The sequence below is a fragment of the Rhinoderma darwinii genome, chromosome 3, assembly GCF_050947455.1.
Source record: "Rhinoderma darwinii isolate aRhiDar2 chromosome 3, aRhiDar2.hap1, whole genome shotgun sequence".
Classification (NCBI taxonomy): Eukaryota; Metazoa; Chordata; class Amphibia; order Anura; family Rhinodermatidae; genus Rhinoderma; species Rhinoderma darwinii.
In genome coordinates, this window is record NC_134689.1 from 274102419 (window position 1) to 274121638 (window position 19220).

At 42.3% G+C, this 19220-nt stretch overlaps 1 protein-coding gene across 1 annotated transcript in view; it reads left to right on the plus strand.

Annotated features, from left to right (window-relative positions):
- Positions 1-19220, plus strand: part of ADAM10 (ADAM metallopeptidase domain 10) — a 167363-nt gene that overhangs the window by 93997 nt on the left and 54146 nt on the right. The window contains exon 3 of the mRNA XM_075857941.1: positions 16145-16263. Coding sequence (XP_075714056.1) covers positions 16145-16263 — 119 coding nt within the window. The remainder of the gene's footprint in view (positions 1-16144; positions 16264-19220) is intronic.

A 19220-nucleotide genomic window follows, 5' to 3' on the forward strand; every position in this document is an offset into this window, starting at 1 on the left:
TGACATTTATGAATGTCAAATGTCTCTGATGGGAAAACCCCTTTTAATGTCCGTTTAAAGCGATAATCCCATAATTGCATATCGACAGTGTATGGTATAAATGTCTGATAGGTAAAGGATTCCACTTTTATCTGGAAAATCTGAGTTTCCCACAGTCCTGATAAGTCAAGGGATGATTGTTATGGCCACAGCTGAGGTTTCCACAACTCTCTAAACTACTATAGAGAGAGAGCCGTGCTGTGTCGATATCTGGAACTGATGTTCTGCTGTACCAAACGTATGCATTTATATCAGGTTGTGATCATGTTTTGTACGTTTTCCAATTGATTCCAGCAAGTGCCTTCATTTGACATTGTCGCTTAAGGTCACAGTCTTTCTATTATTAGCTGCATTATCCTATAATCAGTTCAACGAGAGAACTTCATCTAAAATGTGCTCCAGTATGATGGTTAATTACCAGTCGCAGCAAGGTTATATTGTGTTCCCGGCAGAAACATTTGAGATAAAATGTTCTAATATAGATTAGTTTCAGATGTGTACAGTAATATTAAAAAAAAATAAAAAAATTCCTGCAGCATTGGTTACTTTTTTGTGTCAATCATCCCAATGTTGGCAATATAAATAAAATACGTTGGTCAGATCTTAACCTTGTTTCCCTAAGGTCTTCTTCACACGAGCGTGTCCGACTTGCTTCCGGTAAAAACATTTTCATGCATATGACTGTGGCATCCATTTTTATCGTCCATGTTTCTCCTTTGCAAGCACTTCCTAGTTTAACTTTTTTTTTCACAGCATTTTTCTAGCAACTGATGCGTGAAACACGGACAGCACATTGATGTAGTTCGTCTGCTGTCCATTGTTTTCACGCACCCAATGACTTCAGGGGGCGAAGTCGGCAAAAACGGACCAGAATAGTACGTGCGTTGAGTTTGACACAACACACACACACACACACACACACACACACACACACGCGATCTGTGAGGAAACGCGGACATGTGAATAGCCCCATTGAATTACATTGGTCAGTGTGCGGTCTGACAGCACACGGATGTGATCTACTCTCGTGTGTATAAGAGCTTATGACTAGACCCTGTATGGCAGCATGCATAGTCCCTATGGATGCATATTATGCAGTCTTGAAGATAAATGACTCCTCCGCACTCCTCTCAAAACAAGCTAAACCGGAACAGGGTGAGATCATCAGCACTCAATATAGTACAGTAAATGCACAAAATCACCGCTCAAATGCTACTTGGCTACAATAGCAGATTCTTCAGAAGATAACACTTCCCCAGCACATATACAATTAGCCCCGATGTTGCGCTTTGTTCTCCTGGGCTCTGTTGTTCCACAGTGCATTGATATTCGGATGCTGGCTCTCGGGTTTTTACTGGTATCCAAACAGATTACCCTTCAAAATAAGGGCGAAAGAGTGCAACACTGCAAGTAGGGTCCACAGCACACAATTTATTTTATATTTACAAAGTATAAGGCAGAATACGTCAGTATTTCAACGTCCGAGGCACGTTTCTGATGGCTAAAGGTGCAAGCTTTTTCTGCGTTCTGTATACAATACTGTGAGACTTTATCATTGGGATGTTGTATACTTTTGTATTGTATTTTGGAAAAATAAAAACCAAGTGAATTTCAAAGTATAAGGCAGATAAAAGCACATCAAAAGTTAAAACCGCAAGCATGTGGCATGCCAAGTTCATAGCCCAACCCAGTGTTTCGGCTTCTGCCAGGGCATACTGGGTATGCATCAAGATTGAGTTTAAATATCCACACGTTGCAAATGACAAGTTCCATTTTGCTTTCTGAAACACATATATCACAACATGCATGTGCAACAAACACATAAATGGATTGCTTCTTATACAAAATATTAATATATATAGAAAGAAAACAATATATGTAGAAAAATATAAAAGTATTAAAATAATAATAAAAGCACACCCATCTTTCTCAATAGAAGTATGTGCGCTAACCTGCCATATACCTAGTGATAATAATGATGATAATCCAACTACAGAACACGTACAAGCCAAAAAATGTACATGTACGGAAACATTATATACATTTCCTTTTTCATTCATCATAGTTATCCCTAATATTTCTTTATATCCCACTACGTTGATTCCAAAATAGCGACCGATCACAGAACAGACAGCGGTTCTTTAAAAAATCCCACCCATAATAGCCTCTAATCAGGGTCGGTAGTTACGACTATTCAATAGGATAATACATGTATAATTAAAGAGGCTCTGTCACCAGATTTTGCAACCCCTATCTGCTATTTCAGCAGATAGGCGCTGCAATGTAGATTACAGTAACGTTTTTATTTTTAAAAAACGAGCATTTTTGGCCAAGTTATGACCATTTTTGTAGTTATGCAAATGAGGCTTTCAAAAGTCCAAGTGGGTGTGTTTAAAAGTAAAAGTCCAAGTGGGCGTGTATTATGTGCGTACATCGGGGCGTTTTTAATACTTTTAATAGCTGGGCGCTCTGAAGAGAAGTATCATCCACTTCTCTTCAGAATGCCCAGCTTCTGACAGTGCAGGAATGTGACGTCACTCACAGGTCCTGCATCGTGACTGCCACATCGGCACCAGAGGCTACAGTTGATTCTGCAGCAGCATCAGCGTTTGCAGGTAAGATCGACTTACCTGCAAACGCTGATGCTGCTGCAGAATCAACTGTAGCCTCTGGTGCCGATGTGGCCGTCACGATGCAGGACCTGTGAGTGACGTCACAGACCTGCACTGTCAGAAGCTGGGCGTTCTGAAGAGAAGAGGATGTTACTTCTCTTCAGAGCGCCCAGCTAGTGAAAGTATTAAAAACGCCCCGATGTACGCACATAATACACGCCCACTTGGACTTTTACTTTTAAACACACCCACTTGGACTTTTGCAAGCCTCATTTGCATAACTACAAAAATGGTCATAACTTGGCCAAAAATGCTCGTTTTTTAAAAATAAAAACGTTACTGTAATCTACATTGCAGCGCCTATCTGCTGCAATAGCAGATAGGGGTTGCAAAATCTGGTGACAGAGCCTCTTTAATTCACTCCAAGCTGCTCAATTCTCATTGTGAAAAACTCATTGTGAGCTAGGACTAGCGACCCATCACAAGTCAGACCGTAGTATTTTGAAACCTCCCGCCCATTGTAACCTCTAATCTGGGCTAGTGATTTCAACTACCAAATTCATTCAAAAATGTCCGCAAGGGAAAGCAGAAAACCTGGACCGTACATTCCCTTGCTATACTTGATCTATTGCGGCACACCAAAATGTAAAATTGTATGAAAATGAGGTTCTTGGTAAACATTTTGATCAAATTGTATAAGCCACTTGCCACTTCACGGCGACCTCTTAAATGGGTCCTTACTTTATCAAGTGCAGTATCGCATGGCAACCATCCATCCATTCAAAAATGTCAGCATGCTGCGCTATTTAGGCTGGCAAAAACGACAATCGGCATAACTCCCCTAACGGAGCCTCCAACACAGATGTAAAACAAAACCCTAAGGCCTCATTCACACGGCAGGGTTTCCCGGCCGGGTGCCGGCCGTTCATAAATCGGCCGGCACCCGGCTGCATTAGGAATAATAGACCCCTAATGGGGCTATTCACACGACCGATTTTTTGACGGCCGGGAAATCCGGCCGTCAAAAAATAGGACATGCTCTATCTTCGCCCGGGTACCCGGCCGCCCGACTCCCATAGAAGTCTATGGGGCCGGGTATTACACGGCCATCACCGGAATGTGTTCCGAGTGATGGCCGGGTTTCCCGGCGCTTGCGCACGATCTCCTCCTCCTCACAGCGCAGAGTGCATGTGAGGAGGAGGAGTTGATGCCATTCTGACGAATGGCATCGCTGCACACTGTGTGGCAGGCCCGGGGTGTACAGCAGGTGGAGGGAGCGCTGCGCTGGCTCCCGTCCCCTGCTTGTTTTCCTGGCCCGTCGCCACCTTCGATGGCGCCGCTAGTAGCAGCAGCTGCTGCGGCTGCTACTACTGCAGCGACGCCACTATAGCAGAGCGGGGAGGTATCTCCCCGCTCTGCTATGTGCTAGCCGCACTTTAGCTCCTTGAAGGAGCGGAATCCCCGTGTTTTCGGAGATTCCGCTCCTGGACAGAGCGCTTGATGTCTCTGTCCATATCTGGGCAGTGACATCAGGGGAAACTCCTGAAGCGGAATCCCCGAACACATGGGGATTCCCCTTCAGGAGTTGCCGCTGATGTCACTGTCCGGATCTGCCCGGCCCGGCACGGATGCAAAACTTTATGCAAACCGGCCGGGCAGAATGGCCGATTTTACCGGCCGGCACTCGGGCTCGGGCGCGACCCGTTCGTGTGAATCCCGCCTTACATTCATGTGAAAACTAGGACTCCCGATTTCCGAGCAGAACTTTACCATCGGTTTTTCAGGTAAGTGATGCACGCACACCCGGTCATCCACCTGATATGAAAGAAAATGTGATTCATCAGATCTGGCCATCTTCTTCCATTGCTCCAAGGTCCATGTTGATGCCCACATGCCCATTGTAGGCCTTCGCTCCCCACGCGCATCAATGAGCCTTGGACACCATGAATCCTGTCACCAGTTCACTGGTTGTCCTTTCTTAGGACACTTTTGGTCGGTACTAAACACTGCATAGCAATAAGACCTAGGGTTGTCATGATACCAGCATTTAGACTTCGATACCGATACTTTGTGTAGTATTGTGGTTCTCGATACCAAGACAATACTTTGCCAAAAATAAAAATGAAAAAAAAGTTCTTCCATTTTCTGATGTGAGGCATGTGATGGATGTGTGATGAGTATTGAACCTCCATGTGCTTCTCTTTAGTAGTAATTAACCCCGTCATGTTCCTCACCGTTATAATGGACAACATTGGGTTAATGTATGAGGTACGTGATGGGGTTAATTACTAACCATGTGTGGCACATGGAGGTTTAGAATTCATAATACCATGTGCCTCACATTAATAAGTGAGAAGGTAGTTTTTATTCAGTGTACCCATAAATGACGCTATAAATTTGTCATGCAAGTTAATACTGGCGAGACGATATTGGATGTGTATATTTTAAGTATTTAGACTGTTTATCTTAGTGTTTGTTTAATATATATATATATATATATATATATATATATATATATATATATATATCTCTAATAATTTTTATATCTTTTTTTTAAATAGACCGTTACTTTATTATTTTTTTTACTGTTTTTTTTTTTATTTTTTTTTAAATTTTAATGTACTGGCATATATTTATCTATATGCCAGTACATTAGCCTGTGTACTGATAGTACACAGGCAATTGTTAGGAAATTCTTAAATATGCCCTAACAGGAAATATGGTCCGACGGCCCTGGGGTCCTTCAATGGACCCTGGGCTGTCTGACCAGATATGGTATGTACCTCGATCGCGTCACAGGGATTCCCTGTGTCCTGATCCAAGGGTCATCCCCCCTTTTATTTTCCCCTTGAATGCTGCGGTCAGCTTTGATCTTAGCATTCAAGGGAATAGCGGCTGCGATCAGAGGTTTCGCTGATCTCCACCGTTCGAGCCCGGTTGCGGCTGTTTATAACAGACATTGCCCCGCTCCTGACAATAAGTGGGCGTGCGCGGTCAGCTTGAGGTGATGGGGGTTAGCGCTGCACTAATGAGCGGCGGCACAGGCACTGAAGACCGAAAATAACATGGGGGTGTTTTGCAGGGCGCCCGCCATGTTCTCTGCCAGCACCACCGCTCATTATTGCAGCACCAGCCGCATCACGCTGACCGCTCACACGTTCACACTACTTGTCGGGAGTGCACCAATGGCTGTATTACACAGCAACAGCCCGGCTCTGACGAAATTCATTTATTACAATACTAAGCTGTGCTGCACAGCTTAGTATCAAAATACCTTAATTAACGGTATTTGACAGTTTGCTGGTGCACGGCATCGAAGTAGTATCGATATTTCAATGCATCGTGCCACCCCCACAGACCTGCCGTTTTGGATATTCTCTGACAGTCGTTTAGCCATCGTAGTTTGACCTTTGTCAAGGTTGCCTAGATTCTGAAGCTTGCCCATTTTTACTGCTTCCAACACATCAACTTAAAGAACTGACTATTCACTTTCTGCCTAATATATCCTACCCCTTGTCAGGCGCCATTGTAACAAGATAATGAACGTTATTCACTGCACCTGTAGCTTTAATGTTATAGCTGATCGGTGTATACAGTCTAGGATTCATGGAAACAAAGCTGTAAAATATAACTAATGTCCTAATTTTTTTTTCTGGAATCGCATTAGCAACACTGAGCTATTTATATTTTTGGGGTTTGTCATTTGAGGGCATAGCAATGTACATTCAGGCAGTGGGCTTATTGGATACTGTGGAAACAAAGGCATGAACTGCATATAAACTGACTTGCCAGTGATGCTTTGTGCCTCGTGTTAACTTTTATATGCGAGACGGGTGAATTTTAAATTCCTGCTAAACACCTCATACAGGCATTTCTCTGCTCTAGCAAGTGGCGCTTCAGTTAAAGGTTACAGATCACATTATGAATGCCTAAGTATTTTCTATCCCTCTTCCATACCTATTGTTTTGTTTAGTAATTGAAGTGGGTCACATCCATTGATTCCCACTGATCGGTTCGTAGGAGCTACTGGTCACTGTATTGTTGTTTTATCTTGGAACTTGCTCTTATTACCAGTTTTCACGTCATAAGTGAAAACTGGCATCCGTGGCACTCGATAGTTTTCACAGACTCGTTCACTTTAGCGGGTGAATAGGGTGCGTGAAAACTGACTCCTTTCTGATCTGTGGAACGATGGGATTTGTCCTATCTTTTCACTGATCACAGACGGGACTCTGGCGGCACACACTGTCGTTTTCATTAGGAATTAGGTTGTTAATGGCACAATGTGGCATTCTTGTCTCAGACTACCAAAGCACACTGTACATAGGGTAGTCTGAGGTTGTGACGACTATTTTATATACATGGAAAGGAGACGCCATAACTGATGAACTGCGGCAGCATCTTTCAAAAGGAGGCCACAAGGTATATTTACTATACATTTTCAATGTATAGTATAATTTTTACTTTGACCTGGAGGGACACTTTAAGCTATATAATTCTGGCTTCCTGTGTCTGCCACTAGGGGAGCTTTATGAGCACCCTAAATCTTATTAGTTTAAATTCAATGGGAGTTGCAAAAATCAGTCTTTGGCAAGCTCCACCTAGTGGCACCTGTAGATTACCAGGATTTTATAATGAACTATGTCCATCGAAATCAAAAATAAAATCATTGGTTTATAAAAACACAAAACAAAACACAAAACAAAAAATAAACCCTAGGCCTGTTACTGCATTCCTTTTCCTGTCTGCCGCATGTGGAGTGGGTGGGCAAACTAAGTGATGTCACCATTCTCTGCCAGCCTACTTCGTTGGAATACCTATGCTGACATCTGATGAGGCACTAGCACAGTTAAGGGAGAACAGCCCAGATTTCTGCTTCTCCCCATATTGCCCTTGTGTAAAAGCAGTAATTTGAAGTCATGATGAGATCCGTCTCTTTGTCTAACCGCTAAATGCTGGTAGCGCAAAAACAGTAACACAATCCTATTAAAGAATGCCAGAGCTGAATACAACCATTCAGCCATAACATTATTTGTGTAAGTCAAATGCTCTCCAAAGTTCCCCGTAGTGTCGGCTGCAGGCAACATAATTTTATTATTTCAAGGTCTATTCTAATTAGCGCCTGCTATAAAGATAACCACAGAATGTAAATTATTGTTATTTTTTTTAAATGGTGCTCATTTGTGTACCATCACTTTGAGAATTTGTTCAGATCAACACTGCACTTTAATGCCCTTATTTTCATTGTCCAATGACATGAACAGTGATCGGAACCTGTCAGCATGGTCATCCTGCCCTAAACACGAGTATTATGATATAGTGACTGGTGCCCTGGTTACACTAAACTATATTTTACTCTAAAGCACTGAGCTCGGGGAGAAGTGTCCGCTGGGTGGCTCCCTTCTGGCTTCTCCCTGCCTGGTTCAGCTTGATTTACATGTGTCCCTCTATACACAAATTGGGAAAGACCTGTCAATGAAGCTGAGCCGCAGCGCTTTACAGTAAAACCTTGTTCAAGGCAGAGTAAATCTTTGAATGGCTTTTTTTTTCTTTTTTAAAAAAAAGCTCTGTGCTATTAGTGCAAATTTATAAATAGTTTTTATTCAAAAAAAAAATAATCCGTTTTTGATACAGCAGCTCTGTATTCTCTATACAGAGAATTATTCTGGCCCTTAAGAGGTTAAATATTAAATCTCTTGGGGCCAGTTCATTAGTTGCGGAAAATCCGCAGTAAATACAGTAGCAGCAAAGTGGATGAGATTGAACAAATCTCATCCACACGCTGCGTAAATACTGAGCCGAAATACCGTTCTGCGCCAAATTTTTTATTTTTTTTTCAGTTTATCTGAATGCTGTTTTTTTTTTTTTTTTCTTTCCTGTAGCAGGTGCATGGATTTTCATTCAGAACTGATTTTCAGTCACAGAAAATCTCCAACAAAAATTTAACTTAAAAAAAACTAGATGAGAAAATGAATTTACCAGTTTCAATTCTAGAGGGAGACTGCATGACAAGGCTCTAGAGAATGACTCTACACGTACATAAAATGAAGTTGTTTTCCTGCAGGCAATCCTGTGATTTTACCAATTCCACCCGGATTAGTTTGGATAAATGAGATTTCTGAAGAAACACTGTACAATTATATTCAAATTAAAACTGTCTGCTACTTAAGTGCCACTATTTGATGTTAATTGCGGTAACGTTTTACATATGTTTGGGGTTGTTAAGAAAAATATATTCTAGAAACTTTAAAGCGTACCTAACTTTTCAGGTGACTTTTCAGAATAAGCCGTCCTATGTGTGTTTTATGAGGGATAACTCTGTATCTGGCCATTCTGACTTTGTATTTGGCATTATTTAGCAGTTTTCCCCTCTGCAGGCCCTACCTCTAATTCTCCGTTCTCTCTGAGCTAGTGGGTAGAACCTAACTGCTATCATGTCTTCTGTACACTGCACATGGATTAAGAGCAGGATTCTCCTGTTCTCTTTCTGTATCACACATATATAGAAGCTGCAGCAGCATCTAGGAGATTGTACAGCAGTAATGAGCAGTGCAGCTGAGAATCCAGCACTGGGGTGGCAAATCTTACAATCAGTCTGCGTCTTCTCTCTGCTCCTGCGAACCACTGCCCTCTCCATAGACTTTTTAGACTTATATTGGCAGGCAGTGAAAAGACTCAACCCTGCTTTCATGAGCTTCTCTTTAGAAAAGTGCCGTGAGCAGTGGAAACGGCACAAGAATCACAATCTATAAAGAAGATTTCAACCATTCTGCGGTTAGCGACTTTTCTCTGCCAGAAAACGCACAGAAAAGTTAAGAAATTGCTCATGAAAGGCTATTGAATAGCCAATGACATTTAGGCTGGGTTCACACGACCTATTTTCAGACGTAAACGAGGCGTATTATGCCTCGTTTTACGTCTGAAAATAGGGCTACAATACGTCGGCAAACATCTGCCCATTCATTTGAATGGGTTTGCCGACGTACTGTGCAGACGACCTATCATTTACGCGTCGTCGTTTGACAGCTGTCAAACGACGACGCGTAAAAATACAGCCTCGGCGAAAAGTGCAGGACACTTCTTTCAGACGTAATTTGAGCCGTTCTTCATTGAACTCAATGAAGAGCAGCTCAAAATTTACGGCTGTCAGAGAAACCTCGCAAAACGCGAGGAGCAGCATTTACGTCTGAAACGAGGCAGCTGTTTTCTCCTGAAAACAGTCTGTCTTTTCAGACGTAAATGCCTGCTATCGTGAGCACATACCCTAAAAGTATACCTGTGACGTATCCCATACAGTGGCATATGCCACCCATAGGCCCCATATTAGGAAAAAAAACTTATTCTGCATGATATAAGTGTGTGTGTGTGTGTGTGTGTGTGTGTGTGTGTGTATGTTTTAAATATAAAAGCAGCACTTCGTAATTGTATAAATTGGTGCGAAGCGATTCTGACCTTGATCCAAACGGATATAGATATCTATATATATAGATATATATAAACCGAAATGTCTTGAAGTGAATAAATCCACCCTGTTTTCATCTATCTTAATGTCATGGTGCCGTTACTGCGTTCTATGTTTCTCTCTATCTTAAAAAAGGGGAATTGATTCATCCCCTGGTGACTAGCACATGGCCTGCGTTTCTATATTTGTGGAGTGCTGTATTTGGAATATTATATATATATACACACATACATACATACGCAGAAATGATCACAGCACTCCAAAAGTTGATGTCAACCAAAGATGTGGTTTATTATTCCATATTCCATATTTCAATGACAGGCTACGTTTCATATATATATATATATATATATATATATTTATATTTATATTTATATTTTCGGGGATCCCTCGGGATGGAAAAGCGTAGTCTACTGCACTATTACATCCTCCAAAAAAAGGTATACCGTTGGAGGTAAAAGGACACTATTCTTGCCCCCATCAGGCTGGACGAGCCATTTATGCAAGTTTAGTGTATACGTTAGGAGCTTTCCCAACTTACACACTAAACATAGGGCCAACCATGATGTGCACAAAGCCTAAGGCCCCATGCACACTACTGTAATTTTGAGCCGCTATTACGGATCCTTAACTGCAGATCAATGTACGGATCCATTAATTTCTATTGCCCACGGACACCTTGCCGTATATTTTTTTTATTTTATTTTACGGACCGTGCTCCTATACATTATAATGGGAGCATGGCCCGCATATGCGGATGACTGTGCTCGTAATCACGGACTGTAATTCTGCATACGGCCATGTGCGGGGGGCCTAAGATGCACTTACACTACTGTAAAGCATGTACATAGCTACCGTATATGCAATAGACAGAACAAACTTAACCCCTTCCTTAAAATTCGTCGCATACATACTGGGGAGTATGGCGTGGGTTCACGACAGAGCCGACACTTCAGTGTAATCAGTGGCATCCCGCTCGTTTAACCCCTTAGACTCTGTGGTCAAATGCGTGGCATATAAGCCGTTAGAAACAGGGGTGACCCCCTGTGACATTACATTCCCCCCCCCCCCCACCCCCGCAGGGTGCCGATGGTTGGCATCGCAGCCTGGGGGCTTAATGAAGGCCCTCAGAGTTGCCATCTTTGTATTCCCTTGAAGTCCTGCCTCCAGCAGCGCTTCATAGGATATTGTCAGTGTAATGTTACACTGCAATACGTTAGTATTGCTGTCTATATCTTGCAAGGGATCCAACGATCGCTGGTTCAAATCCACCTAGGTGACCTAGTAAAAAAAAAGTAAAATACAGTTAAAGTTTTTTGTTTTTTTTTAATATATAAAGAATTTTAAAAAAACAAACAAAAACAAAAAATACTTTTTTCCCCAAACGCAAGTAAACAATTAAGATAACTGGTATCGCCGCATCCAGAAAAGTCAGAACTATTACAATATAAGAATATTTAACCTCCACAGTGAACGCCGAAAAAAAAAAACGCCGCCAGAATCGTTTTGTTTTTTTTGTCTCTTCATTTACCACAAAAAAATTTAATAAAAAGTCTCACGTACCCCAAAATGGTACCAATAGAAACTACAACTCGCTTAAAATAAGCCCTCATACTTCTTAATCAACGGAAAAAAGTTATGGCTCTCAGAATGTGGCGACAAGACACAAATTTTCATTTTAACAATCCGTTTTTCCTCGTAAAAGCAGTGAAACAAAAAAACTACCGTATATACATTTGGTATCGCTGTATTCATTTTGACCCGCAGAATAAAGTGAACATGCGGTTTTTAGTATACAGTGAACGCTGCAAAAACAAAACCCCTCAAAAATGGACGCATCTAAAAAACTAAACTTGAAATCCGAAAAATAGCTGCGGCGGGAAGGGGGTTTACATCCCTTATTAGTGGTGTCCAGAAATCGTATGTATGACCTCTCGAGAGGACCATTTAAAATTGCTAACCCTTCCAAAAACACATCTGCACGGTCTCTTACTTTCACCTTTTTCTTTTTTCTTTTTTTATTCACTTTTCCTTAGAAGAGATATTACTTACAGCACATTTTCAATTATAATTTTCTTTATGAAATGTCCAACGGTAATTCTGAAAGCGTTTATCGACCTTTTCAAGTCAAATCAATAACACGTACCCAGTCTCTTAAATGTTTGGCCTGAACCTATTTGTACATGTTTTCATTCCGGCTTTTCACCCTTTGACAGTCTCTGCCGGCCTGTATATAAATATGATGGATGCCATGTTGCTGGGAGGAGATGGCAGCGCTTTCTGCTGGGCAGGAGATTGTGAAGTATCCTCCTGCTGTGAAGAGGGCTTCTGTGGGGCGGAACGCCATACCTTGGAGCTTTCTTACTGTAATCTGGAACGGCAGGACGTGAGGGATAGCACTGAAGAAAGACTCGGGGACGCCACAATTCCTCTAGCTCCTTGTTCCTTTCAGTTGAGAGGCGCTCTGTAATTGTAGCTTCCATGTCTATATTTGAGTGTTTAGGAAGGCTTAATAATTGTCTGGATGCACGCCTGTTTATTACAGAGATCCGTTACTGTTTCAGCCTGGAGTCCAAATTTAACTGTTCCTTCTCCAGTACCTAAATCTGGCATCTACAATTGTGCAAATGACAAAACTAAAGTCATTGGACGACTCTGGAGATAATTATTTCTTATGGGGTAAAGGCACAACGGTTATTTCCGTCTTCTAACGTATCTGCTCCGCTATCTCCCTAATAAATAGACCGTGTATTAGCATGTTAGTGGAACATCTGGAAGGGCCTGAGACTATGCTTAGTTGCCTGCCAAAGGTGTTTGTGCTGTTAGCAATTGGCATTGTTATAATTAAGTGAATTGCTCTTCACTTTTGGTTTATTAAAAGAAACACGATGCCAGATATGACATGTCTGTCTCGCCAATTTACAGTAAGGGTAAGTTCACATGTGGCGTAAATATTACGGATTTTACGCAACTAATTTTGTTGCGGAAAATCCGCAGCATAATACAGTAGCAGCAGAGTGGGTGAGATTTGTGCAAATCTCATCCACACGCTGCGTAAATGCTGAGCGGAAAAAACACTCAAATTGACCTGCGTTGCTGTGTTTTTTTTTTTGTTTTTGTTTTTTTTTAAAAATCTGCAGCATGTCAATTGTATTTGCGTAATCGCTGCTTATTTGTTGCAAGTTTTCCCCATTGGGGAGGAAAACTCGCAACAAATAGCAAATGTTGAGTTTTTTTGCGGCGGAAAAGCAGCGATTCCACCACAAAAAAACGCAACTCAGAAAAAACCAAACTCATACTTACCCAGAATTCTGTTTCTTCGTTCAGGCTGGCCTCCTGGGATGACTTTTCATGACATGTGACTGCTGCAGCCAATCACAGGCTTCAGCGGTCACATGGGCTCAAAGTTCATCTCAGGATGCCGGCCTGCAGAACGGCAGAGGAATGTGTCGCCCCGGCTACGTATGTATCAACATTTTTTTTTTTCTCTACATTCAGTTTTCGGCAGTGGACATTACGGCCAAAAGACTGCACCACAATTTGGTGCGCTTTATGGGCCAGAATTCCCTGCGGCGCACAGGACGGATCTTTATTAATGAGAAGTTTGGGTTAAGTTATGTAAAGCGTTACTAAAGTTAATAATCCAGGAGGCATCCATATTTTTCTTATTACTGAGATGCAAGTGGAGTAACTAGCTTTTAATATTTATAGTAATTTGTCCAGATCTGTAATCTTAAATCCTGTACACACTGCTGTATTTTCTAGATCGGTAATACAGGAATGTATGTGAGAAAAAAAAATATTGTATCGTTCTGCAAGACATGCCATGTCATGGAGATGTACACGGTCGTCTCATGAGCTCTAAGGGTATGTTCACACTGACCTGTGGCAGGGAATTCCTCTCCAGGAGAAGTCAGTGACTACACTGTCCATATATGGACATTGAAGTCAGTGACTTCTCCTGGAATGTGGGGGGGGGGGGGAATGGGTGCAACCTACAGGGGGCTGTGTGGTATCACCTACAGGGGGCTGTGTGGTATCACCTACAGGGGACTTGGTGGCATCACCTACAGGGGACTTGGTGGCATCACCTACAGGGGACTTGGTGGCATCACCTACAGGGGACTTGGTGGCATCACCTACAGGGGGTTGGGTGGCATCACTTACAGGGGGCAGGGTGGCTTCACCTACAAGGGGCAGGGTGGCATTACCTACAAGGGTCTGGGTGGCATTACCAACAGGGGTCTGGGTGGCATTACCTACAGGGGGCTGTGTGTGGCAACAAATTTAAATGAAATTCATCCGATTTTAAAACGGACAGGGAAAAAAACGGCTGCAAATCGGCCGGTAATAACGGCAACATGGAACGGATGCAAACCGGCTGGGAAAATCAGCCGTTTTTGGCCGATTTTCCCGGCCGACACTCGGACCCTGTCGTGTGAATGAGGCCTAAGTGTTCCTCTGCTGGAAAGAAGACCACATGAAAGCCTCACTTGTTACTGACTTGGTAGTTTGGCATACTCCCTTCACAGCCCTAATTCCGACTACAACGCCTCTATTTTTCCGGTGTCTTACTCCAACTCCTTCATAAATGGCTCATCTATAATAACAAATTTTATGTAATAAAATGGTAACCACCATCATGTAAATAATCCGGCTGCTTAGATCGAGCATAACCTATATTTCATGGAATACAATTTCTGAATTCCTGTGAGTGAAAATGCAACGCACTATGCATTTATTCAATCAATTCAATATTAATATGTAATTTTATTTTGGAGTTGGTCGGTACATTTCTTCCGACTTTAACTCCACCCAAAGCTGGCTTGGAAAACTGGATTACTGTAACTTCATCTTTTGGTTTCGCTATCTACTGATCTTAAGATATACACTAACCTTTAATGCTTAACAAGAAATCTTGGCCCAGAAATTCCAACTGTAGTAGTACATGTTGCTTGTAGACACGTTTGGTGTCACGGGTTCTAGGTAAAGTGAAGGCACTGGCCCACTTTTGTATTAAAGGGGTTGTCACAGAATTGACAATTATTACATGTCCACAATTGTCTGATCGCTGGGGTCCCCACCTCTGGGACCACCACCGATCCGCGAGAATGGGAATACTGAAACCCTATTCCGCCTCACTGTACCCCACGCAGTGAGAAGGAGCTTAAAGAGAGCAGTGGTCGAGCATGCGGCCGCCACTCCGTTTAATGTCTCTGGGTCTGATGAGAACAGTGAAACGTTGTTCTCTGCTGTTTCTTTCGTTCCCACAGACCATGAATGGAGCGCCGCACTATTTAAAGTTCTCCTCACTGCAGTCGAACAGTAGGAACAGGGGGGTTTGGGACTGTTCTCATGACTTGTGTGGGTCCCTAGCAATCAGACGATCATCACCTATCCTGTGGACAGGTGATAAATTTAATTTATATTTTGGGACCACCCCTTTAATCAAATGTGGGCCAGTGCCTTCAGTCTACCTAGCACCCCCCCCCCCCCCTTTTAATAAATTCGGTGCATTTTGTATTGTCTGAGTTTTTTGTTTTACACCTGCTATGAGCATCTGTACATTTGCATCATTTTATAGGGGATTAGCTTTTATCGCCGGGGGCAGCAGTGGCTTGGGGATATGTAACATTACATGCCGGCCTCTCAAATAAATGGCCGTCCTTTTTTTAATGCCGATTCTGCCAGAGTTGCTCTTAGGTGGACCCCGCTCCATGATATCCAAATGCCCTAATGGGGCTTTTGGAAAGGCGGATCCTGATGGGACAAACCCTTTAACGTTTGCCTTTGATAAATGTGAGTGGGAAGACAAATGTAGTAAATTTGGCACATTTATTGATTAGACTTGTGCCATTTCCACTAAAATTGGGCATTAATTGAATAGTAAATGTGGGCTAAAGTGCAATGTTTCTTGCATTGTTAGCCCATATAGGCACCCTACACAACGGTTCCCTTCAGGATGGTGAAGACTATTCATTCCTCTCTCGTAATTGACCACTCACTTGATCCTTTTTTTTTTATATTGCAGACAGTTTAATCTTCGAATGAAGAAGGATTTGTCACTATTTGTACCTGATTTCAAAATAGAAATGGGAGGCGAAACGTTACATTATGATACCTCTCACATATATACCGGACAGCTCTTCGGTAAGTAGTGTTAAGAAATATGAAGTTAGGGTGATTATTTTCTAGTTGCTGCAAATTTTTCATTTAAGGGAACATGTCACTAGGTTCTCGTTGCCCTAACCCAGCATGAAATGGCAATCGGTATCCTGAATACAGTGAACTACGTTTTACTCTGCCAGGCTCGGGTAGAAATGTCTAAAACGTAGACACCTGTCAATCCAGCTGAGAAGCCCATCAGACACTTTCCACCGAGCTCTGAACTTTTTCAAGCTATTATGTTTTCTCTGATTGTCTACTCCTAGAGAATTAGGCCTCATGCACACGGCCGTGCCCATAATCACAGCCCGCAGTTGCGGGAACGGCCAGCAGCTGACGCTCGCGGGCCACGCACCGCATTTTCGTGCCGCGCTCCCATACATAGTATGGGAGCCTGGCCCGTAAAATACGAAAAGTTGGACATGCTCCATATTTCCCGGCACGGTTCTACGGCATGGACACCTTTCCGTAGCGCTACAGAAAGGTGTCCGCGGCCAATAGAACCGGGTGGATCCGTAATTGCGGACCATATTGTGGTCCACAATTAGAAGTTTTTTATGGTCATGTGCATTGGGCCTTAAAGAGGCTCTGTCATCACATTATAAGTGCCCTATCTCCTACATAATGAGATCGGCGCTATAATGTAGGTGACAGTAATGCTTTTTATTTAGAAAAACTATCTATTTTAAACCATTTTATGAGCGATTTTTAGCTTTAGACCAAGTGGGCGTTGTACAGAGGAGTGTATGACGCGGACCAATCAGCGTCATACACTTCTCTCCATTCATTTACACTGCACTAGCGATATAGTTATTTCGCTATGTGCAGCCATATACACAAACACTAACATTACTGCAGTGTCCGTTAGTATGCACCTAGTTTTGTGTCGCTACCTCACTGACCTACGTAACCACACAGGGCTGTTTTTTTGTTTTTTTTACTAATTATTCCGCCCCCTCTGTGTCTATTGGCCCTCCCCACTAGTTCTTCCTTCTCTTTTTTTAGTTTGTCCCACCCCCATGCTTTATCTGAGGTGCGGTCACAGAATCAGGTGACCGCACCCGAGATATCTAATGTGATCCCCATCATCCCTAAATATGTAATCCCCATCATTGTACATACCATCAGGACAGGCTTCTTGCGGACCCTGATGAAAATGGTTCCGCTATTGAAGCAGAAACAAAGAAGGAATGGAGCGGCCATTGAGGAGGCTGTGAAACAATAGGAAGCCTCAAACCCGTTACTTCTGACGTTCACCCGGGTTTGAGGCATCCTATTGGTCCACAGTTTCCTCAATGCCCGCCCCGTTGAATTCTTTGCTTATGCCTCAATGCCCGCCCCATTTTCTTATTAATGAAACTCCTCAGTGCTCGCGCGCTGCCCGCCTGGAAAAAAATTCTCTCTGGAAAAACTTTTTTTTTTTTTTTTTTTTTTAGTTAAACAATTATTATTTAAGTATTTATGTGATTACACATTGTTTTAATTTTTTCACAAGTCAGGAAATATTATAAATTAGATTCTAAGTTCTAACATTTCCATGTGCTGAGCACTAAAGGGAGCAGTTCCCATAATTGCAGCATGGTCAATGTGGTAAAGCAACCTCATTGATTTATGTTGCAAATTTGGGGTGGACACACTCGCTCTAGTGTCCTCACACAATCCCCCCCCCCACCCTTCTTCTGGCTAGTGCCAGGAGAAGGAGGGGTTTGAATCTTCAAACCTCTTACACTATGTGCCGCCATTTTTTGAGCGACTGCACAGTGTATGAGGATTAGATACAGTGCTAAGCTGACAGTATAACACGAACATACTCGAACATAATACACACATCACATACACGAACATAAATTACCTTCTGCCGCCTCCGCTCCGCTTCCTTGAACATATGGCCGGAAGCCGCGGCCGGAAGTCGTTATCTTACTGTCCAGCAGCGGCTTCCGGTCCACATGAAGATGGCGCCGGATTTCGTTCTACGAACGAGCTTAGTTTTGGTCTGTGTGGGAGCGGTGCATGCGCCGTTCCCACACAGATGGCGTACGCTTCTGAGAATGGAACGGCTACCGTTCGCATTCTCTATGGGGTTGTATGTGCCGTATTCCATCTCTGTATGTGTCGTTAATCGACACACACAGAGATTTAAAAAAAAATGACAGCCCCCATAGAGAAGTAAAAGTAAGAACAAAGTAAAAAGTGGAACATGAGAACACAAATAAATAAAATGTATGTTAATATCATACTAAAAGCAATATGATAAAAAAAAATTAAATAATTCATGACACCTTCCCTTTAAGATCACATGGCTACTTGTTCTGTCATTGCTGGGAAGATGATAAAAGCATTTACAACCAGCTCCTGCAACTCGAGCCAAGCTAATTTTGAGTTCATACATCTGAGGTTACATGAGACCAGCTGACTATTTAAGAACTATCACTTAAATACAATACATACACTATTTAATAAAAGTTGAATGTAGAGTAACTTTTTTTCTTTAAAGTTTCACTTTAATTGCGATCTTCCACCCCATGATACCTCGCATGTGAAAGGACGCGTCTCACGTTTGTTGGTACAGTTGTTTGGGCAAAAGTATGATGCCTACAAAAGGGGTCTTGTTCACCAGATCTAATAATTAGAATAGAACTTATGCACAAGACACCTTGGTTGACGTACGGTCGCCTCGTCTACTTGTACCGACCAGCGTGCTGACTGCATCTCTCCACACCCTATGTAAGAGCAGATGGGAAATTTTAATTTACTTCTATTATCTTATATTATAGCATATATCTTATATACATCTGAATTCAGAAATTTGGGTTTGTATCTATGGTTAAAACATGACTTACACAACATCCAAGTACCAAAACTTAAACAGTGTTTGAAAAATAGAATATGGGTCCTAATTTCTGTGGACCAAATGTGAATTTAATATGATACTCTTTCACTCT